Here is a 25,086-nt window from a genome sequence, read left to right on the forward strand (position 1 = left end):
GTGACTACAGGAATGTGATCTGGTTTGTGAGGGTGTTTGTCTTTCTGTTCCTTAAAGATGAGTAAGTATCAGCTAATGAGTATAGCTAATACCTAATATAGCTAATATAGTGTAAAACCAAGTGAAGGAGTAATTGTGAAGCAGAAGGTTTAACAATAACATAAACAAATAATGATTGCCGTGTTGTCTTCCTTTTCATCACTATCCACTATCAACAGCATCAATAATTTATTGGCTGAAACATATCCTGTACAACAAAACACCGCCTGTACCTTTAATATAACCATGAAATGACTCAATTAAATCCAATGAAGATATTTTATTCACAGCGGCACTACTGGACGAATAATTTACTTAAAAGTACTGTGAAAGTAGCAATACCACACTAAACAAATACTCCATTATAAATAAAAGTTTACACCCTAAAGTTCTCAGTATTCATGAGGATCCCTGCCGTTAAAATGTCATATCATTGTATTCATGGATTCATTTTATCGATGCATTAATAGGAAAGTAGTACTTTTTAGGTCAAAATGTAGCTATGTTTAACTGCTTTATATATGGTTGCATAGTTACATTTGTTATGTTTTATAATATGGGATTATCATGTGTGTGTTAAATCCTAACCGTAACTATAGAACATCTTTTGTGAAGTAGTTTCCTCTGAAATATGGTAGAATAAAGTTTAAAGTAGGAAGAACTTTAAATACCTCCGTACCTTGGTACCTCAAATGTGAACCAACATACTGTGTTACTTTCCTACATTGCAAAGTGTTTAACCAAGCTTTTGATAAAACAGCAAATAGACCAACATTATTTAGTAAACATATATTTGACAATATCACAAATATGACTAACATAATTTAGCTGTCACTGGATGACAGAGGGATACTCCTTTTCTGTGAAGTTCCACATTAATAAACAGCTCCTCCTTTTAGCCAATTCTGTTGATAAGAAGTGCTCCACCTGTCCCGGGTAAGAGGACCCGCCCTGTGAATGTCCTGTTCTCACAGGGTATGAGGCACACACCAGGGAGGCAGCTGAAAAGTGGCCCGACAGGTCTGATGGGAATGCAGAGGCACAGAGAGAGAGCAATAGAGAGCAACACACACACATAGAGAGAGAGAGGCAGAGAGGTTGCTGAGTGACTGACAAGCCTGTCAATCTGGTGAAGTTTAAAGCAGTCTGGCTGGAATTAAGACAATGACAAAGTTCTGTTTGTGTTGGTGAGTGTTGAACTGGATTGCACCTGATTATTTCACTAACAGAGAGGAAAGCTCAGAGTCCTGTGGACCCCACCACCACCACTAATAGACTTGACAGACGGGAATTTCCCTCCTCTACTATGGCTGGCTGGAGCCGGGGGCAGATGGTCGCTCTGAGAGTCTGAGCAGTACTCAGGAAAGAGTAGCGAGAGGAAGGGTGGGAGGACGTCCAGAGAGGGAGAGGAAGGGAAACGAGTGGACACAAGAGGAGACATGCAACGCTACGGATCAGGACGGTCTGTATTCACCAGCACCACAACAACAGAGGACCCTGAAGACTTTTCAAGTGAGGTAAGAAAGTCCCAGAGAAGTCAGGACACTGAAACTCTCCCTCTGTCTTCCCCTTCTCTCTCCCTTTTCCTCTGTGTTTTGCAAAACAGTTTAGTTTCCCCTCCCTCTTCTGTCCTCTGCTCCTTTTTGTGCAGCCACTTGTTCCTTGTCTGTATACAGTGAGATTAACTTTCTCAGTCCAAGCAAACATGGTCTGTTCCCTGATCATCTGAAAGTTAATGTTTGTGATAGGATGTGTTCATTTACAGGAGCGTGTAATGGGAGCTGGGTTGCAGGAGGCATGGCTGTCATGTTTATTTGAACAGCTCTCTGATAAAACCGGCCTTTGTACTAAACTGGCTTTTAAACTTATTCCCATTGTTTTGTACTGAATAAAGAACCTCTTGTAAATTGGTAAACTCAACATTGCAGAAAATACGTTTTTTGAAATAAAAACTTTTAAACCTATCTAAATGTTTGTGTGTTACACAACCAAATAAAGCTCTCACTGTGTTGTAAACATTAAGATGTATCAGTATCGTAGCATTTACATAAACTTTGCTTGCCACTCTGATACCATTGACTATAAATAAAACCACTGTAGTGGACCATTGAGGTCTGTGAGGTTTGTCAACCCTTTCAATGCCTCAGTTACAGTGTGAACTCCTCTATAGCCTCACTCCCACCTACTATGACATAATGCAAACATGTATTTGCGTACAGCAAATAATTGATTTGCTTTTGGTCTGTTTGTTTTTCTCAGAGGAGGATCAGACGCCTCAGGTTAACTCTAGTTGCGGCAGATGATGGAAACAAGGAGCCAACAACAGCAAACTCGGAAACGGTAAGTTATAGCCACAGAGATTTATCATCTGGACCAGTTACATAATCATGACAGGAGGGTGTGATAATGCACTCACAGCTGTTTCAAATATACTTCAAAGCTGTAAATCTATTCCATACAAAAGAAAATATTTGAAATAGTTGCTGAAGAAACTATATCACACCTCCTGAGACACAGTGTGAACTCAAACTCTATTAACTAAACAAATATAGTACGAGCATTTGCATGTTCTTACCAAACTGCATTATTAGACAGTTTCTCTGCATATTGTGACAGTGCATTTTACTTGTGAGTATATGCTGCAGGCAGCGTGGCTGTTTGCTGTAGGTGGCTCGGCCTTTGTTTGCGTCCAGGATCGGCTCCAGAGGCTGATGCCAGCGTGAGAACTGGTGTTGATACTAAACTTATTGTTGGCACTGAAAAGGTTTTTGGTCCTTAAAGTATGGAATCACTAAAGAAACATGGTTTTGTATGAACCTTGGTCAGCCAGGGAGTATGGTGTTCATCTAGAAACCACACCTACACACTATCCACTGATAGCACGTTGCTGCAATCTCTGAACGTGCTTCCCTTTGAAGGGTGTGACCGTGACTATTGGAACTGATGTGAGAGGACAGTCTGGTCAAGAGTGATCACAATTGAAGAGTAACAGACATGTGCTCGGTGGTGACGTGTATTTCAGAGTGTGTTTAGTGAAGGAGTTACTCTGCAGCCCTGCAACTACTCTGCAGCCCTGCAACTGGGCAGCACATTCTCCCTTTGTAACTGTTGTTACAAACAACTGAGGCCTGAGGGGCAATAACATTTATCGGAGGAAATGTAGAGAGTAAAACACAATAGTAAGAAAGGCCCTTTGAGGAATAATAATATGATGAAAAATTCACTTTTACACTTCTTTCAACAGTTAGCACAAAGACCGGAAACAGGTGGAAACAGCTTGCATGGCTCTGTCTAAAAATAATATGTTTTAATTTGTTTACTACAAATATTTGTTAAAATTACAATTTGTTGTTTTATGGGAAGATGTAAAGTGTCAATAATTCTCTTTTGACGTTCTTGTAGGAATATTTGGTCAACTTTGGACATAGCCAGGCTAGCTGTTTTCCCCTGATTTCAATCTTTTTGTTGCCTTTGCTAGCTACATATTTAATGTTTAAATAGTTTATTGTTTAAGAGTGGTATAAATCTTCTCTCAGCAAGAAAGTGAATTGTTTAAATTGAAACCAAATTCCAAAAATGTGGGATGATGCTAACTGAAAAATGAAATGTTCACTCAATTTCAATCTAATGTCTTTTCCCTTAAGTGCTTAAACAAGCAAATTCTAAATGTGCATATAAACTGTTGTACATTTAAAAAAGAAAACACATAATTTTGAAGGCACTTTAAGGGGAGCATGAGAGCTCAATAGTTTAAAAACTCACCTTTCACTGTCCTCTTCATGTGGGCATTATGTATGCAGCACTGAGGGCTCTGTGCAGGCGCTGCTGTAACTGCTGTGACACGTAACTCTGTTGATGTTAAAACAGCATTTAAATACCAGCACAGTCTCACAGTGTTGAGCAGGCTTGATTTAACAGTACAATTTGTATTGTTTTTATTTGACATGGGTCATCTTTGTGCTTTTATGAGCCAACACATTTCTACTAAAGTTGCTCAATGTGTGATCTTAGATGTAATCTGGAGGGAAAGTCAAATGAAGGTCAGTTGCTTGGTTTTGAGTGTTTACTTTTGTGACTTTGTGGAACAAAAAGAAAACAGGGATAACGTGAAGTTAATCAAAGAGGAAGGAAATGATGGAAGCTTCCTCTGCTAGAGATATTGAGTTTCAGGAGAAACCCTAGTAAAGTGGTTATTCACCATAAAATAAGAAAGGGTGCATCCTGCAACCTGATACATCATGTGCCCAATCCAACAAGTGACTATGACCTAGATGAGATGTAACAAATCTGCACCATGAAACACATACACATGGGACTTAGAGACAGTTACTTCATATAGAAGTTTCTACATCAACATCATTGGATTTCATTGACACAATGGCTAAAAGCCTCATTACCGTGAACATGATTCAGTCCAATTACATACATAAGAGGATCTTTGTGTTGTGACTTCAAATACAACTTTCTTGTTTGCATCAGAAATAAGAGCTAATCCAATCAGTCGTGTCCTTCACAATGCAGTCATATAATAAAATAGGCAGATAACAAAGTGTTTGATGATGCTGTGACGAGCACTATTTCCAAGTGACGTCTTTAAGAAGTTTTGCATGATTACATGATACTCGCAGTGGGCGGCTTCTGTGAGGAGGTCATGTCCTTTAAGCAACAAAACAAAAGAAACCCATTGTATTCCTTCCACCAAAATGCCATGCCTGCAATTTCAGCTCCAAGCAGGTAAACATTGCATTGTGGTAAATATTGGCATTGTGAAATTCAAGGCTGAAGTGACAGCACATTGTTATTCTGAGCCCTCTCTCAGATAGCAGGCCGCAGTGTTGTTAAAACATAAAGACGGCTGTTCTTCCCTCCCATCTGCTGGAATTCGCATCCGCCTATTAGCAGGCCTTCACCATTTCTCAACAGCACGTCCTCTGTAGATGAAGCGGTGGAGAAATGTGAGGCTCGGCTCTGTCCACGAGACAACACTGGCTGCTTTGTTCAAGTTCCTCCTCACTCTTATCTCTGGAGAGAGAAGCCCCTTTCTCTGCAGATGAGAGCTATCTATCTATCTATCTATCTATCTATCTATCTATCTATCTATCTATCTATCTATCTATCTATCTATCTATCTATCTATCTATCTATCTATCTATCTATCTATCTATCTATCTATCTATCTATCTATCTATCTATCTATCTATCTATCTATCTGTCTATCTGTCTATCTATCTATATATCTACTGTATCTATCTATCTATCTATCTATCTATCTATCTATCTATCTATCTATCTATCTATCTATCTATCTATCTATCTATCTATCTATCTATCTATCTATCTATCTATCTATCTATCTATCTATCTATCTATCTATCTATCTATCTATCTATCTATCTATCTATCTATCTATCTATCTATCTATCTATCTATCTATCTGGACATTTGTCTTGCAAAAGCAATTAAAGTGAAAACAAGTTGATATGTCTTGATCATTTTAAAGACAGGCCCACTTCCAATACCCACCACATGATCTCCAATTAACTACTGTCACGTAGTCACGTACCATTAAAAATTGCAACTAAAAAAGAAGCATAACAGATTGCTTGCATTACGTGTCTTGTTGAGAGGGCAGCTTGTCTACATGTGACGTGTGAAAACGTTGCTAATTATAAGGTATCGGTGGAATGTTTGCACAATAATAATAACACTTCTTTTGTAGAGTTCTGAACTTCCAGGATCCTCACCTGGAATGAAGTGAATTTTCCACAACAGCAGTCTTGAATACTTGTTTGTTCCTTTAGACTGAGAAGGAGAAGGACGTCAGAGTGGCATGGAAGAAGAAGAATGGGCTGACCCAAAGAGGCAGGCCAGCTGGCAGGGAGTCTCCTCCGCAGGTAGACAGCAACATCCAGCACATGAATAATAGGCTGACACTACCACTGCCTACGCCTGTGTGTCACTGACATTCCCATCGTAAAACACGCTTCACTGCACATACCTTCAGGCTGTCATTATAATGATTACATCGATATTCAACATGAACAGATGCTTGTAGATGACTGTAATAAATTAGATTTGTCTTTTTCTTTCCAACTGTATATAAACCGATGATTCTTTCTAATTCCCAGGCAAAACATTGGCCTCTTGCTCTACAGCACTACAATATTTAAAGAAATTGAATCTCTGTGCCCATGACTAAAACTGTCGTTTTTTATTTAGTTATTGCATTGTTTAAAATGCTTCAATTCTCCCCTGCTGGTTTGCATCTGTTTTCATGGGTTGCCCGGCTGCTGGAAGTACAATAGGCAGACACGGCAGCAGCTCATGTACCGGGTTGCAGAAACATGACACCTCCAATACACCCTGCACTTTTTTCTATCTGTTTGTTCCCATCCTCCTGTTTCCAGTGCTCAGCAGCAGTAATGCTAGAAATACCTGAGCAAGTGTACAAATGCAGGCATGTGCATCGAGACACAAACATGTAATGCACTTAAAAGAGTGCATGCGTGCACATAAGCGAGCACACAATTACACAAACACAATGACAGCAGAAGTCAGCCTCAGTGGAGGGTGGCCACAGAAACCTGACCGCTGAGATCCTGTCTCCCTCAGCAGCTCGGAGACATGACCAATGGGGCGCCAGAGACCGCACTGCAGAATCATGGGCCCAAAGTGTACGGCGTAGTGCAGAGGACGGGTTCGGACAGACAGCAGGAAGTGATGGCGCGCGAGTGGTCGGTCAATCACCTTCAGCGTGAGATGGAGTACATCAGGGAGGTGAGTGGAAACTAACACAGCAAGCATCTGGGCCTTCAGGTCCACACGTCATCTGTTCAAGGCAGCTATGTGTGTACAATATCTGTTATGTAATATCTGTATGTTCTGTACAGGTGAGGGATTCTTTAGAGAAGGTGAGAGAGAAGATGTACGGGCAATTCGGAGGAATGCAACAATCCATGCAGAGTCTTACACAGGAAATCAGGGTAATTAATTATGTAACACTGTGTGACTTCTCCAAACTTCCTAATCAAACTCCAAGTGTGTCAAGCTGTGAATAAAGACTAAAATAGAGTCTGACATGTGTTTCTGCAGACTGCAAATTCACATCGGAGGAGTCTGGAGTCAGAGGTGAGGGTCCGGACGGAAGCCATGGACAGCTTCGATCAGATGAACAGCTCCCTTATAACTGCTAACATTGGCCTACAGGTAACAAATCAATGTCCTTGAGTGTACAGTATGTGAAGAGGGTTTCCTCGACAGCGGTGTGTCATTACAGAAAGAGATGGCTTGATAAATACAAGTTTCCTTTGCAGAAATCTCTTATAGAGAACTGTCAGAGAAGAGTGGACACGAGAGACGATGTGAAGAGTTTGCGCAGCACCAGTGACAAAACACAAGATAAACTCAGAGAGAAGGAGAAGGAGCTGGAGGCCTCGCAGGTTGAAAACAAGACTTTAAGGCTGCAGGTAATCACACATCTATCTCACAAACATCAAAACACTGCAGTAGAAATACCTGCTTTGGCACATTCATGGAGATACAGTACTTGTTACTCAGTTGGTATGACAGAGGTTGGTTCTAAAATTGTCTAATGAGTTAATAACATTGTAGATGGAAATGACTCATAAGAAAAGAGCAGTACAAGATTGACTGAAAGACTATCTCACTTCAGCACACTAACACATCAGCTGCATCTTCCATGTTAGTGTCAATATGGAATAATCAGCCTGATTCTTGCTCTGCTGTGATTGTCCAGGTGGAGTCTGCACAGGAGGCCAACAATCAGGCGCTGCAGGAGCTTTCAGCAAAGCTACAGCAGGAGTACGAGGAGAAGCTGCAGAATGAACAGCGGAATCACAGGGAGGAGATCGAAAACCTACAGGTCTGCATTCCTTACTATTTGTTCTTTAACTTATCAAAATGCTGTTTCAGTGCCAATATAAACTATTGTGTTAAGTTAAAAAGATTATGACGCAGTGATAAATGTTCTCCAAAGTGAAATCAACCTGACTGAAAAAAATGTAGATGCTACATTCTTGATTATCATTGAAGTTCATCGTCTAATCCGAAATGTATTGCTGCTCACACAGGCCCAACTGGATGAGTACATCAGGAGACTGGAGGAGGCCGAGACAAACATCAGGATTGCAGAGGCCAAGATTGCTGACAGGGACCAGAGGATCATTGAACTGGAGCGTCTACTTGAGTGTATGGGGAGGGTAAGGCAGTTTTTTTCCACAAAATAATCACCCTACAATTACTGCAGATATTTTAACTTGAAAATTACTTTTCACAGGAAAAGAGTCAGTTCCATAAGAAGCTGCAGGAATGTGAACAGCGCCTTCGCTTGATGGAGCTTACAGACAAAACTGATGCAACTGTCGCCAAAAAGTACGAAAATATTGTCGTTGTAAACAAACACCAGTATGACAAAAAGGGCTTAAACCAAATTCCACTTAAAGTACTAGCTTTGTTTTTGAACTTTTAACGTAACAACCAGAAGCAGGTATCAAGTTGTCACCGAATTAGATCTTAACATTTTAAAGTCATTTGTCAGGACAAAAAGTAGAAAATCCTAAGAAAAGCTAATTGGAGGACCATAAGTTGTTCAGGAATACATTTTCATGCTTAAAAAAACCATCTTGTTTTGGCAGTACACTAGATGAATGACCTTTAGACACATTAGTGCATTATCATTTGTAGTATTTCAATAAAGGCTGCAAAATCGTGGGCTGCAGTTTCCCTCTTAAGTTTTTAACCTCAATCTGTGAAGCACCTGGCCACACATTTCTGGAAAAGATTAACCCTGTTTTACCATCGTAATTCATATCAAGGTTCAAGGTTCTTTATTGTCAATCTGACATAGCTACAGAGTAATTATGCAGTTGAAAATCTTATGTCACAGGCTTCTCCAACAATGCAACATATACAGTAAATGCGAGTTTAACTGGTTGCTCGTTTCTGTTTAGGTCAAAAGAGCTGCAATCCGAATCTGTGGCTCTCCGTGAGAGAATCAAACACTTGAACGATATGGTGTTTTGCCAGCAGAGAAAAGTCAAAGGAATGATCGAGGAGGTGGGGAGGGTTTATTTATCTGTGTGTGAATCTGTGTGTGAATACTGTTCAGGTCTTCTGTCCTACTTGTGTTTAAATAATGGGCGTGGATGAGATATCAGCTGAATAAGAAGGAATTTGTTTACCAAGCAGTGTATGGATGAGTTCAATGCACACAATGAATATAAAACGTAATATAACCCAGAGTCAAGGAAGGGTGGGGAGTTACACTGGCTCAGTTAAACACTCACGATCTAAAGATAAAGGGTTGGTGATTAAGTTAGTATCTTAACTGACAATTCTTGAGTACATAACACAGTTTGGTTTCCCTCATTAAAGGTGGTGTAGGTAAGTTTGAGAAACCGGCTCGAGATACACTTTTTGTCCAAAGAATCCATTAAAACATTTCATCTGTTGAAGCCGTAGTACTGTAAAAAGCACGACCAATCATTTTAGGCCCGGCTAAAATAACTGGATGGCCTACCTGCCTGTCAGCCTTCCATCTGTGCACAAACTTATCTCGTGCCCTCATTGGTCATGTGCGCGTACGTGTGTGTGGGAGGAGGGGCTCTGTAAGGAAGTGGCAGATTTTTTCCGGCGATGTATTTTCAAATTCTAGCGCACTCGAGCTGGTTTCTCCAAAATTACCTACCCCACCTTTAAGTATCTAGCATTGATTATTATTGGACTGTTTCTGTTGCCAATGGTAACACTTTGTTTGTATGGGTCTGAACTTTCTGAATACTTTCCAAGAATATTCCTGAAAATAACTATGTCATTTTGAAGTATATTTTGGGGGAAATAGGAACAGTGTTGAATTAGTACGTCTCACAATACATTCTTATAAAAGGGTATAACAAAGTCTTTGTTGCACAGGATATTACACGGACATGCATCAATGTTAGATTTGTCTGCTAGCCAGCATACACATTTCCAATATTTAATGCATAATGAATGAATATGAGCTGACTGAAAACACATGATCATTGTTTCCAATCTCCTATTTGTTTAGGTTGGATCACTGCGAGCTAAAGTGGCTCAGAAGGACATGTTCATCTCAGAGCTTTTGGACAGAATTGCGATAGTGGAGTGTGAGGTAAGGCCAAAGACTGTTTATATAAAGGGTAGGACAGATGCTTCACTGTGTGTTAATTGTGTGCTTTAGTTTGGTGCTGCGTGGTAATCTACTGCATGACTACAGCAAAGATTGTCTGGGTTGCTGTGAAATCTAAATGCTCAACTTTCAGCTATTTCTGTTTGGTTTCCTCATGTCACTGCACCTATCTAGTCACTTTCACATGGAAAGTGACTGCCATCCTTTGCATGTACCTGACCTGACAGTGTTGTTTCCTGTTTTCCTTTTCCCAGAATAATGAATTAGAAGACAAGCTGAAGTATTTTATGTCCACACAGAATAGGCGAGAAACCAACGAGATAGGGGTAGGGTGCAATCTGCTCCCTGGGTAAGAAGAAATTAAATAAACATGTTTTAGTAGCATCTGGTTTAATTTGGTGCATCATTTGGAGGTGATTTCTCACTCTTTGATGTCTGACTGTGCATCTGCAGACGTGAAGAAAAAAGGCATGATGTTGAACCTCCTGTTCACTATGAAGCAACTAATCTACATCCCATTCAACAACCACCACCTGTTCAACCTCCTCCTCCAATGAAACCTCCATCATTCATTCTACCTGTGTTTCCCGAACACCCTCCACCCCCGATTCAACCTTCACCCCCCACTTTACCTCCAACTTTGATACAAACATCCTCCTCGACACAATCTTCACCCTCCATGCAACCTTCATCTCTTACATCCCCCATTCAAACTCCATTCCACTCCCTATTAGCACCCACCCAACCCAGGACGTTCAGGGCTAATAACCCTCCACCCAGTAGGCTAGACTCCAGTTTACTGAGGTACACTCCTGTGCAATACAGCCGGTTCCTTCAGGCCAACTCCTCTGTACCGGGTGGGACGCTAAGCTACCCCCACCCGTCTGAATCTGAGCCTGCTGTCAGTCCAGTCCAGTCCGGGAGAGATGAGGTGGACGCAAAACCAAACACAGACACAAGATCAAGTCCTGAGGAATCCACTTCTTCCCCGTCCTCTCAACCAAGATCACGAGCACCTCAGGTTTATACAGCGTTCATGAAACTTATGGATATAACAGCAAAGATAAACATAGATAGATCTTGAAGTCATAGTTTGCCATGTTGTTGCTGAAAGGTGAATTAGTAGATTGATACCACTCATAATTTTGAATGTAACTATGAAGCTAAGAAAGCAGCTAATTAGCTTAGCTTAGCAGAAAAACTGAAGAAAAAAGAAATGTCGAGCTGGTCTGCAGCTCTTAAACAACTCTTAAACTTTTTTTCAAATTTGTGAATTGTGAAAGACTATACGGGTGTTTAGATATCTTGGGCAAGAAGTTAACTAAATTGTTAAATGGCCTACTGGTGGATTGTTGGACATCTGTGGGGACTTGAGTTATTGATCTCAGCCAAGAAATAGTGCAATCCAGCTAGTTATATCCCACGTGTTCAGTCTTTATGCTAATCTTAGCTAAATGTATCTGCAATTACTGTACAGTAATATGTTGCTTCGGTTAAAGCTAAGCTAAGTGCAGTTACACATTAATCATACAGACAGTGGTATATACTCTCTCTTCTAACTATTGGCAAACTATCAAATAAGCTTAATTTTCCAAAAATCTTGAAAAGTTTATTTAAAACTTAAATGTATTCATTCCTATTTCACTGCTGGTTATCTTCAAAAAATAACTACAAGTGACATGCAAAATGTTTTGTGTAGCTTTTGAGCTCATGTTCTCATGTAGCACTATTATACTGTATGTAATAAAATGTGGCTTGTTGTATGGGTGTAAATAATATAATACTCTGTAAAAGTATTTTGTAAATAATGTACTTATGGATAATATTTCTGTGTCCACACTGAATGAAGTCCACTTGTGTTGCTCTCAGAGCGATATTCATTCCTATATGAAGTTTGGTTATTGTTTATATTCCTACAGTTTTATATTGGCTCTGTACAAATGAAATGAATATTGTTTTGGTATTGTCACCTTCTGAACAAAATATGTATTACCTTGCTTTGTGCCTTTGTGAACATCCTACTATCTGATTCTGTTGGTGGGAATGAATCTCTATAATGAGTTGGCTACAGGGTAATCTAGTATATAATTGAAAGTACATTTATGTGCTAATGATAAGACTGTTTAATCACTTTAAATGTATATACCTTACCGAGGTGACTGCCATCCCTGAGCCAGAGGCACAAGTATTACCCAGCTGTTGTCTGCACTGCCACAACTGTGTTTAAAAGAGCTTTATGATGTGCCTTTTCCTTATCGATACATATCATACTGCAACTAATGAGATAACAGGCTAACATATGTTTGGATAATAAAGACTTTACTGTGTAAGTACAACCTGTTTATGGCATCCCTTATATACCGTGCAACCTTATACATTTTCTCAGGCCTGTTTATAACTACTTCATTGTTCATTGATGTGAATCCCTCTGCCTTTAGGTATCATGCCTTTTTTAAATGGTTTGTATTCCTTCCATTCTAATGATTCAATTTCACACTTAATGTCACGTGTGAACACTGAACTCTAGATGAACTTTAAAGGTGGGGTAGGTCATTTTGGAGAAACCAGCTTGAGTGCGCTAGAATTTGAAAATACACAACCGGAAAAAATCTGCCACTTCCTTACAGAGCCCCTCCTCCAACACACACGAACGCGCACATGACCAATGAGGGCACGAGATAAGTTTGTGCACAGATGGAAGGCTGACAGGCAGGTAGGCCACCCAGTTATTTTAGCCGGGCCAGCTAAAATGATTGGTCGTGCTTTTTACAGTACTACGGCTTCCACAGAGGAATTTTTTTACAGTATTTATTGTCAAAGCATTTAATATTCATTGCTATCGGGATGTTACAGTAAGAGCATTCCATGGAATATAACAAAAAAAAATTCTGAAATAAATTACATACCCCACCTTTAAAGTAAGGAAAAGTTCAGCAACTTTATTTTAGGAACTGTCTTGTACAGTGTTTATAATTTACGGTACATTATTTACACAGGCTTCATAATGCAAATCTGTAGTTGCCTGGTAACAACTTTTAATGGTTGTGCAAAGAAGATAGAAGAATAGTTGACTTTGAGGCAAGACGTTGCGTCAGAACGATTATTGAGATCAGTGATGTTGCAAGAAAATGTGTTGATTTACAAAAAAAAGAAACGTTCGAAAATCTTTAGAGCTAGAGTAGTACGTTTTGACAAATGGACAAAATAGGTATGTGGCAAGATCAGGATTAGAAAGACAAAAGGTGTGCAGTTGGTGATATTATCAATAAAGTATAACATTCATGCTCAGGATCACACTATAGTGCAGCTTATGTAATATCAGTTTTTATTTGTTTGTTGGATTTTAATTACAACATGTGGAGAAAACTGCTAAATGTAAGACAGATGTTTGACAGTGTCTGGTGAAATATTACTTGATACAAAGGACATTAATCACTATTGCATGCTATTGTCTTCGTTTTCCTCCCCTTACTTTGGAGTTCGCAGTCAAATTTGACCGGTCCTGTTTTAACTGCTATTACATTAACACAAAAACCATTAATCATCACCAAATTTCATTTAACACCCTTTCACTACTACTGGTATACATGAAAAACTGCAGTAAATAAGCAAAGAATAGACACTGAACATGTATTGCATGTGCCAGGTGTGATCCATGTGGGGGGGATGGGCACATAAGAGCGGGAAATGTGTCAAATTGTTCTGTGTGTGTGTGAGTGCCAGGTTTGATCCATGTGGGGGGATGGGCACATAAGGGGGGGAACACATCTAGAGTATGTGTGTGTGTGGGTGTGTGTGTTTGTGTGTGTGTTTTATCTGATCCGGATGGTTCCTTTTCTCTATGGCGGTCATTTTTGACCGGGAACACCATGGGTTCAATGAAAGTGGTGGTCAGCAATTTTATATGTTCAAATGTCTACTGTGAAGGATATCATAAAGCCTTAATGCAATCAAATGTAAAACAAAAAAGTTATGTTTGATGAAAGTAGTAAATCGGTCAGATTTCACCCGAAGACAACAGGAGGCTTAAAGAAAATAGGGAAGCAACATAAATAAAATAAAAGTATGTCCTTTCAAAATAATTTAAGAGGTAAAGTCTGCCAAGATGTTATTCCAACCATGCAGCTGCAGCCAAACGTTAAACTGACTGTGAACTCTGAGAGGGGACAATAAGGACACAGCTGTAACCTCTTGGTTGAAGTTGGGTCATTGTTTCATGCGCTGATAGAGAAATGGTTTGGCACAATGTTTGGGAAACATCCGGCCTGGCAAATGCAGCTGTGGAAATTCTGAGACTCTGAAACCTGTTCAGACCGACAGCTCTGATTGGAGAAAATAAAGAAATATATTCCATAAAAACCTACTGAGTTTATTGACATTTAATTCTTGCTATTCTTAGGAAATGTAGTGTATGCACAGCACAGACAGAGTGAAGGTGTTAGGCGACTCTATGATGCACTCTTGTGGTAAAACTACAGAAATGCATGCTTACAGGGCTTACAGTGACTTTGAGTACCTTTTAATGACGCTATGAGAATATTCCTCAAAATGGTGTATCACATGTAAAATGTTTATGGTTGCAGGAGTCAACACTCACACTGTCTTAAGGAATCTCATGTAAAAATCTTTATACCAATTAATGTCTCATCACATTATCTTAATGCATCATATTTCGATTATCAAACATACAAAGTAATACAAGCTACCAATCAAAGCTGCAGAGACAAGTTGTCTTTGTAGGATACAGATTGTTATTCTTTTTTTAAAATGAGTTATTGCAATGTTGTCTGTAATGTAATATGTGTAATGCATTGTCTTTTATCTGGACCCTGAGTCTGTGATAAAGTTTGGAAATTACAACTCTTGAAATCTAAATTTAGTGTTAATAATGACTGAATTTTAACAACAGAGGGCAGCAAATCACCTTCCCTGGCTCAGCGTGACCTCTTCATGATGACATGAAGAAGAGCTGCAGTACTGTCCTGTACAGCGGGGGCGCTGTGGCTACAGCTCACATTTCCGCACACGAAGAAGAAGAGTCCCACATTGAATTGTTGTGGTCTCATGTGTTGAAGAAGTAAATCTGTCGCATTTACAGCTTTATTAAACTCTTTAACTTCAAAAGTATCAGTACAGCTTACTTTTGAGCTGGTTAATGTATGGTAATAGTTTATGTCCGGCGTGTATAACTGAGACGTTAGCTCACACTGTTTGTGAATGTGTGTAGCTAATGTTAGCTAATGCTAGCTGTCAATAGCTAACAGTGATGTCCTCGTCGTGGACAGAGCGGCAGGGACGGGTGGGAGATCTGGGGAAACAGAGCAAAGAGGAGCTCCAAGAACTGCTTCTGCGACAGGAAAAGATACTCTCGAACACGTGAGTTTCATTATTATCAGCCATAGTTTGTGCCGTCTATATATTATACCCGAGAGGGCTGAAGCTGTAGCTAAGTTTGTGACTTAACTAATGTTTGACTTCGTGGCGTATGCTGACATTCTTATAACAGAAGATGCTGCTTTCTACAACTCAACAAATCATCTCTACTGTTGTAAACAAGCATAAGGCTCTCTCATATGGTAATAATGTCAACTGTTTGAATAAAACATCAAATAATGTTTGTGTGTTGTTCGTAGGAGGTTTTTACAGAGTCTTCCTGACAAAGGGAAAAAGATAAGAGAATTTGCAGAGAAAGTGCACCTTGCCATTGAACACTTTGATGAAGATGAGAAGAAACAGAGCCTGGTGTTTGCTGCCAGGAAAGAGTTACAGTCCAAGTACCAACATGCTTTCACTTCACAACGTGGTGTCCCCAACGCACCCACATCCTCACAACAAAACATGCAACGTGAGGCTGCTGCAGGAGATGCTGTCTCAGCTCAGGTGCAGGAAAGAAAAACTTTGGACGAGCAACAGGACAAGTCTGACTCCAGAGAAGCTGCTCGTGAAACCATGGAGACGGCAGCGGCTGGGGCCTCTCTGAACTCTGATGAGCGAAAGAAAGACGGGGACCTTGTTGAGGCCTTTGAACGGGTCAGACTGTCTGAAACTAATACTGGTTTAAAAATCAAAGAACCAGTAAACATCCCAGCAAGAGACAATTACTTTCTCAAAAAGCAAATACCAAATCAGCCTCACCATGTTACTCTCCTGGAAAGAACGGAGAACACTTCAGCACCCAGGAAGCAAAGATTTAAACCAAACCAGTGAGTTGACTTTTTTTCATGATGTTATAATGACTTTTGACATATACCAAAAAAGCGTATACATTTATGTAGATTTCATTCAGTAACAGTGTGTTATTTTTGCTTTATTTCATAGTTCTTATTTTAAATAAGATGTTCTCCACTGTGTTTTCAGGCTGCCCGACAGAGGTGACCCCTCTCCATCAGGATCCTTGTCGCCCAGCCGCTCTTCTGGAGCCTCATCACCGCTATCAGCTCAGGCCAGGAGGGAGCGGGACAGAAAGCACCTTGATGACATCACTTCAGCCAAAATGCCTCCTCTCATCTACAGTCCGGCCAAGCTTCTGTCTCTGGAGGAGTCAGCCTCACTACAGCAGGATCAAACCAGAAGGCAGCAGGTTAGTGCAGCCCTGCCCTCCACACTCTTATCTTATGCATCCAGTGTATGTGTAGGCAGACGGAGGGGTCAGATCATTCCAGAAGCACATTTTCTCTCAAATGAAAAATGCTCCTTAGTAGTAACATGATGAAGTAACAATATTTGAATGCCATGGTTGCAATCGGACAAAGTGAATTACAAATATGTGGCAGACCAAAAACAGCCTTGTTCAAAAAATGAATGAAATTACAAGCAAGGAATTCAAGTTTGAGTAACAGGTGGATTATTTTAAGGGCTTATCAGACTTAAACCCTGAACAATGTTTTATATGATCGGAAATCATTATTTTTTATTCACAGTTGTTTTAGCACCCTCATTTTATCTTTTTAACAATTATAATGTGAATAGTATGAATGCAATGTTTATATTACTTGATAATTATCAGAAAGGTGGTCTTGCACATATTTGGCCATTGATGTTTCATTCTAAGAAAAGATGAGCCGGTTTTATTTGCTGGAGTCCTCCGCATCCTGGATAATTACAGTAACGAAATATTTCACACCCAAAGCCAAAATGTTTCACAGCCTTAATGTCATTTGGTACGCAATACATAAGATGCAATGTTCCTGTTAGAAACATTATAGATATATATTTGACCAGTAATGGGTTCTCTTTGTTCATACAGCAATTGAAATTATTCCAATCATAATGTGAAGGGTGTTAAGGTTAATAGATAACAACAGTGTCTTTCAGTTTCAATGCAAATGTATGATGCAGATTTATCCAGTTTAAAATAAGAATTTGCTGCATTGCATTAAAAAATACAATTTTTAATATTGTATATTCATTACAATGTCATAGTTGAAAAATGTAAATACTGGCCGCCATGAATGTGCAAAAATATATTTTATGAAACATATAATTGAAAATGAACATTTATTGACAATGGTAAGTTTGGTGGATTCAAAATCCAATCCAAGTACATTGGAGTAATTGAGAAGGAATTGCAGTAAAGTCCACTTCAGATCCCTCCATCAGCTGTAGAGGGCAGTGTTCAGACAGTGAGGCGCTGTGTGTCTCATCACATCCAAAGAAAGAGCCAAACGTCACAGTGTGCTGTTGACAACTAACAGAAGCCTGTTAAGCTTATTATCAGTTCTACTTTTGTTGAGGGTTTAATGGCTGCGCTGCTTAATAATAATGTGCTTGTTTTCTTCTTACCAGCCTATTCATGTCAACTTTTTCTCTGTGTTTTATTCCAGGAGTTGTACGCCAAGCTGGCAGCCCAGAAACTGTCGGAGGGATTGAAGGTCTCTGTGGGGAGCTACACTCCTGACGGCGGCCCCATGGCGGCCTACAGAGAGGTTCACGACGAAGGAACGCAGCTCTCCTCCGACGAGGACTGACCCTGGAGGGCCGGAGCTGGGGAAACCAGAGAGAGCTTGGCCTTCTGGGAAACAGGCTTTGGACCTTGCAATCAGGACCCATCAAACAGGATTTTCCCTCCAAGGACAAGTATTCTTAAGAGACGAAAAGAGTCTTTACACCGTGTGAAGGCATAGTTGGTATCCCCGACTCGGCTCAGGAAATTGAATGGCGGGTTGAGAAACCAGCTTACCTAATTGTCATTCAGTATTGGGCTCAGTAGTTTAGTGTCCTGCAGGAATACATAATACCTGCTGCCGACTACAAGTCTTAGATGCACATTTGAAACATGCATCATCATGAGGGAATTGTTTCATCATACTGAAACTGAATATGTCATTATATTATGAATTATATTCACTTAAAACCCATCAGCTTGTGGAGCAGACTGGACTGCAGACTGGTGACTGTTTCCAGATCTGTCTGCAACTCCAGACATGAGCCTGCAGAAAGTTATGTCAGTTTGAAGTATTACAGAAAGTGTATGACAATACAATAAATACAATTGATTCCTGAAATGGTTACAGATTATATTACAAACGCTGCAAAGTGCCTCGTCAGCTTCTTCAATGAGGATGAAAATTGATCTACAATAGATATTCTTTCTTTTCTTTTCATAGAATAAAACTGCTGACTAATAAGGCATAAGACATGTCTCCTTTTCTGAGTGTTAATTTAGCTGAGAATCTTATATCTGTAGAACAAAATAAAACATGTTTTTTATATAGTTTTTGTACTACTTTTGTGGTTTGTGACTTTTTGTAAAAGCCTCAGGTTACTAGCATTAACAAAAAGTATTCTCTGCTTCAGGATTAAGACAGCAGGAGGCTAGTCTGAACTCTAACCTGGCAAAAACATTTGTATGTACAGTTTTGAATAAAAACTTGATGATCTATTTGCCATTCGTTAGTTTGAATGTTGAGAAGCTGTGTGGTAATACACATTTTATAATATGCTTTTAAATGCATAGTATTAAACTGTTGTATTTAATGGGCCTAATAGATCTCTAAAATAAAACATTGTGAACATTATTGCCAAATCAAACAGCCAAATAGTGTAAATCTAGTACCTTCAGATAACAAGACTGTTAACCCTCTGCAAATTATTCACATGTTAAACGGACTGTTTTATTGTTAGATTTATAGCTTATTTAGTTAATCTATGCACAACATAAATCTGAAGGTGATATCAGTTTCTAATGAAGCTGTGGTCAGCTGCAGGCAGGTTTTCTGAAATCCTGCGAGATGCTATCAGGCAGGGATATGTGACACACTTGATAAGATTAATGCAGGGGTAGTGAAATATTGAAGCTCGATGGCGGAGACATCTGGACTGCATTTGGATCGTGTTGTTGCTGGGAATGGCAGGCGATGATGGGACGGCAGCAGGCTAATGCAACATGGCAAATACCATTTCTCAACTTTGCTAATATGTGGTAGATAAGACGTGCCAGTTACGTTCGGCATCTTTCCAAACTGCCTTTCCCATCACCCATTCCCACTCCTGTAGACTTCTTGATTTAAACAGCCTGATTTAGGGATTTTAATGAGGTGGAAATAGGGCTCTGAGGCACATTTCGGGGGAACTGAGGGTGGGTTCATGTAGGTCAGAGTCTGGTGGTAGATGCCCCCTGATAACCTTTGGTAATTTTTGCTGAGTCATTGGTGGGTTTTAAAGGGAAAGAAACCATCTGATTGCTGTGTATTTAGACACTGTATCTGATGGGCTCCAGAGTGGCACTGTGGTGACGTCCAAAAACAAATACACGCTCCGCAGAAGATCCTCATTGTGCTGGGATTAATTAAAGCTTACCTTGCTTACATAAATTCAGAGACTGTTACCAATTATGGGGCACATTTTTGCCGTATCTTTCCTCTGTGGTATATGCAGGGCCGTCCCTGGCCAACTTGGGGCCCCAAGCGACATTGTGAGACGAGGCCCCCCCCCCCCCCCCCGACAGGAGTGAAAAAAAATGTTTTGGAAACAAAGTACATAGCAAATATAATTCCTGTTTATTATTATTATCAACAGTTACTTTTTTATACAGTGAGGTAAATGGTAAATGTGCATGGATGTCGTTCAGTATGCGTTTACAGGTGAATACGTCTGCATTTCCTGCCAAATACTAGCCTCAAAAAGATTAAAATATAATTGATGCAAACAAACTACTTCTAATAATAATCATAATCAATTCAATAATATAAATACTATATTATTTTATTATAATATAGTTGTAATATAGTCAAGACAAAACATGCTTATTACATGCTCAAAAACTGATATTTCTTAAATCTATTCAAATGTGGTTCCCTCTGTCAGCAATGTATCAACTACACACACATTTCTATCAGTATTTCTCTGTGTTGTGGTTGACATGATGATGACTGTTAGGAGTCAAGGGGAGAGGCTAAGCATCACCATGAAATGTGCAAATTGACATAAAAATGAATAAAAGGGGGAAAAATGCTCCATGTTTTTTAGGCTGTAAACTTTAACTGTTATGTAAGCCAACTAGACGGAGAACTGCGCGGAGAACTGCGCACAAGCCGAGCTCATAAGCCGAGGCCCCCTGCGTGAGGCCCCCTGCGCAATGTGAGGCCCCATGCAGCCTGCATGATCGGCCTAGGGAGGGACGGCCCTGGGTATATGGCGTCAAACCTGAGTCTGTGGATGTTGTTGAGGTGGAACCAAGCACATTCTGTAGTCAAAAGGCGCGTTCACACCGCAGTACTTTTCCCACTTTAGTTCCGATATAGTTCCGAAATGTCGCGTTCACACCAAAAAGAGCAGGAACTGAAATTAGTTAATCAGAACCTTTTTTACCCCCTTTTCCGTCCCTGCTAGAGAGCAGGTACTTTCGTGGGAGAAAACGGTTCCTATGTCTGATTGGCTGGGCGGAATGCAAACCACGCCCCGTAAAACTCCCAAAAAGTTTTGTGAAGCCGCCATTTTATTATCCTCGCATTAGCATTATTAGCATTAGCATTAGCCCAGCGCAGAAACGCAGAGAGACTAAGAAAACATGGGAGCGGTGGAGATGAGGAGGTGTCGGCGTTCTGGCGATTTACTCGGAAGGCTTCAGTAGCTCCCAGCAGCTTCTACTGAAGCCAGTCCCCAACTCCGGGGACTTCCGGCCGGGGACTTTGGGTGGCAGTTGTTTGCGGCCTGCCAGTAAACCCAAAGCAGAAGAAGAAGAAGTGACGTCAGCGGCTTCATTTGCCTAATCCTCCCCGAGGGATTTATTCCGGTGTGAACGCAATCTGTATTTAGTTCATGAGAACTAAAGAGAGAACTAAAGAGAACTCAATTCTGATTAACCTTTTTGGGAAAAGTACTGCGGTGTGAAAGCGCCTAAAGCTTATTTTCTTTTTTTTAAACGTTGTCCATTGATGATGAGGTTGTTTATACTTCAGCTTGAATCCCAGACCCCTTGTTTCAGATTAATAAACTCCTCGTGAAGTAGTCTGCAAGTGATTTGCTCCAACTCTGAGTCCGAAATCACACGTCTCGCGGGAGTAGAAATAATTTGCTGTTTGGGAGGGAAAAACTGGAATGTGATTTGAAAACTGCCTCTTCAAAGAGCAGTCAGCCCGGCCTTAAATTAGATATACAGTATGATGTATAGACTGGCGTTAAACATGAGTTAGGCCCTCAGCAGAATGATTGGATTATATCTGCCAGGTTACAAAGTCTGAGGTCATGCTTTTTCCATTCTCTGATGTTTTGTCTTTTTTTAGGGCACATGAGATGAAATAATGCAGCACACAGCAGCTTTCTGCAGATAAGGTTACAGCATATCTCCTCATCCCGATCAGAACCAGCTCTCCCTCTTAATGCACTGGGAACACTGGTGAGTAAAGTATTCTAACCCTTTACTATAGTATCCTGTAAATGTAGTTAGAATATTAAAAGTAGAAATGCACAATACATATCCTCTGTGACAGTTGAATTACATCTGACATTAACAGATTCTTGTCACTAAAGCAATAATGCAAAAATCACAGATAGTTAGATAGTTTGGGTGGAATTAGTTTGACCTACTCTAGCTTACAATTACATAGTTTAGTCAAGTGGTTCCCAACCTAAGGGTCAGGCCCTCTAAAGGTCATGAGATAAATCTGAGGGGTCGTGAGATAGGAGAGGAAAGAAAAGTTATGCAACACCAATTTATAGTGTGAAGTTTTACATAACGGGTCACAGGCCAAAGAAAGTTGGATCATCTGGTTTGGTATTATAAAGATTATCATGTGTTATCTAAATAGTAACTATATCTTAAAGATAGAAGGGGTATGAAGAAAAATCATGAAATGTAAAGTGCAGGAACGGCATTTGAGTACCAGATGTACTTTTCAGCAGTAACAAAAACTTAATCAAGTGATATTTTAAAATGTATTTCACATTCTTAACAGGACCTCTTAAGACAAGACCTCACAGTATGTTAAAGAAAAACAAGTCAGCTCTTTAGTGTGAAAGTCGGAACAAATGTTTTATATGCAAATGCCTCTAGCTGTGAATGAGAAGCAAACTTTTGCACGTGTGTGACATCAGTGCATATGTGTATGTGTGTGTGTGTGTGTGTGTGTGTGTGTGTGTGTGTGTGTGTGTGTGTGTGTGTGTGTGTGTGTGTGTGTGTGTGTGTGTGTGTGTGTGTGTGTGTGTGTGTGTGTGTGTGTGTGTGTGTGTTCTCTTGACGCGGCCGCGAGGAAAGTAAATACTCTCCTGACAGGACTGTGCTGAGGTCTCCACTTATCTCACCATGAAATGTGTGTGTGAGAGGAAGCTCGCACATAGTTCATGTCATGACTGTTGACTTCCCGAGGAAGCATGATATGTGGCTGCAACATTCATGAGAGCCCTGCAGCTGTCTCTCCAGCACGGCCCGTAGGAAAATATTCCCTGACTGATGGGTAAATCTTTTGAAGGTAAGAAAAAGACAGAGGTGCCTTGAACTGAGTGCCAGCCGGTTGTAAAACATAGTCAGGGGGATGATTTATTGCATTTTTACATTCTTAAGATTAACTTTTCTCATTCATTTTCTTTAACATTTACCAGAGATGGTTAGTTTATTGCATATGAATGTGCCAGAGCTTGTGTTTGTCTGTTAAATACTGCACTCAGCGATGGCATTACAGTATATTAGAATCAGGCCATGTTCTGTTCATTGATGCTGAACTGCACCAGGTGTTTCACAGAAATCAAACACAATATATATTTTTTTAATTAATAGTTTATATTGAAAAAATAACTCAGTAAATACTTTATTTTATTTGCAAAGATATATGCCCTCTCAAAGTACTGCTGATGTTACAAGGAATTTGATTAATGTGGTTGAATGCAGAAAAAAGCATTTTTATATACATGGTGCTGTGTTCTACACAGTTTTCACAATCACAATATATCACCTCGTAAACATTGTCTCATGATTCGTCGCGCACAGCATATAACCAGATTTTTGTAATTGCAAAGCTTTAGAAGTGATGTGGGCAGCTTTCTCTACTAAAATGATTCTGGCAGTATTTGAGTGCCACAAAATGTAGCACATAACAAATGTCCTTTATACTATTCCACATCTGGATGAGAAAAGGAAAAACACATTAACAGCAGAAATGTGTATATCTATAGATTATAAGAATAGTCCATATAAAATATATAGAATAAATTAGAATACATTTGATTGACCAACTGCTAATCAAATATATATATGATTATTTGAATGTAATCATTACTTTACATTCAAAACAATCACTTTTTCTGTTATTGTCCCTCAAGGTTCTAACACATGCATACATTCATTACACAAAGTCATTTTTTTAACCGTCAACTTTCTGGAAAAACAATGAAGGTCTGTGTTGTCAAGGGCAGCCGTATCCAATGCTTGTTTTCTGGTTTTACACATGGTAAACTGTTGAGTGAAAATCTCAGCAGCCCTGTTTGATTTCACACTTTCAAGTATTGTTTAGAGAAAAGGCTGATTTCTCTATCCCTTATAACAGCAGCACATGCCTAACACCTTTCTTAAAACAACTTCTACTTCCTCCTTTCTTTCACATCTCCATACACTTTAAATGAATTGAATGTGATAGGTGACTTCAATAAGAAATTACATCTTTAAGTGGATGTTTCTGTTTCAGAAAGAAAATATGCTTACAATAATCTAAAAAAGCTTAATCAAAGGCACACACACTTTTATTTTATAATGCTATTTTGATGAAAGACAGTTTGGTCCTTATTTTTCCACCAACACATTGTTTCTTTTGTGTTTTATCTAAGCACAGTAACACATCCCTTAGAGTTTCAGTGACATAAGAATGTCACAACACAAGCATTATGTGTTTCCTTCGACTTGGAACAATGTTTACAGTTCAAAAGCCATAAAACTGACCACAAATGGAAAAGGCATGGTATAGCTGTAATGAGTTATCCTTGTGTAGTCACGTCTCTCAGCAAATGGACTCAGTGTTTATCTGAACTCTCCTCAAGAAGTACTCATAGTTCAACACTGGATGGCAGTAGTGTATTGTTGTTTTTAGGCTTTATCCTCATGTCCATGTCTTAACCTTTAAAAACAAATATTTTTACTGACATAATACACCTCATCAAGACTGTTTCTTTTTTCTCTGGATGTTTTACATTTGTGAATATAATCAATAGCCATGCAACTATGGGGAAATTGTGTTTTTAGATTATATAGCCAAAGTCACAATCTCAGAGGGAATCTAAAGGATCAACAGCTGACAGCAGTTAATTTGCGACAAAGAGCTAAAATTACTCTAAGATTTCAGATAGTGGCTCTCATATTTTAGCGGTGTGGTACCTCAGTGGCTCCAGCCTCGCACCTGGCTTTTCAGCCGCAGATAACAGCAGCCCGGACACCCCATCCCTCGCCAGGACAA

At 39.7% G+C, this 25,086-nt stretch overlaps 1 protein-coding gene across 1 annotated transcript; it reads left to right on the top strand.

Moving 5' to 3' along the window:
- The first annotated feature begins 1,003 nt into the window (after positions 1–1,003).
- polr2m (RNA polymerase II subunit M) lies at positions 1,004–19,090 on the top strand. The gene is made up of 18 exons (XM_034116358.1): positions 1,004–1,556; positions 2,299–2,379; positions 5,841–5,933; positions 6,652–6,816; positions 6,930–7,022; positions 7,132–7,245; positions 7,353–7,505; positions 7,796–7,921; positions 8,130–8,258; positions 8,336–8,430; positions 9,009–9,114; positions 10,106–10,189; positions 10,462–10,556; positions 10,661–11,288; positions 15,465–15,583; positions 15,841–16,410; positions 16,565–16,787; positions 18,031–19,090. The coding sequence occupies exons 1-18, from the start codon at positions 1,479–1,481 to the stop codon at positions 18,172–18,174; spliced, it is 3,096 nt and encodes a 1,031-aa protein (XP_033972249.1). The 5' UTR covers positions 1,004–1,478; the 3' UTR covers positions 18,175–19,090.
- The last annotated feature ends 5,996 nt before the right edge of the window (positions 19,091–25,086 follow it).

This window comes from Trematomus bernacchii, unplaced genomic scaffold (genome assembly GCF_902827165.1).
Source record: "Trematomus bernacchii unplaced genomic scaffold, fTreBer1.1, whole genome shotgun sequence".
NCBI classification, from domain to species: domain Eukaryota; kingdom Metazoa; phylum Chordata; class Actinopteri; order Perciformes; family Nototheniidae; genus Trematomus; species Trematomus bernacchii.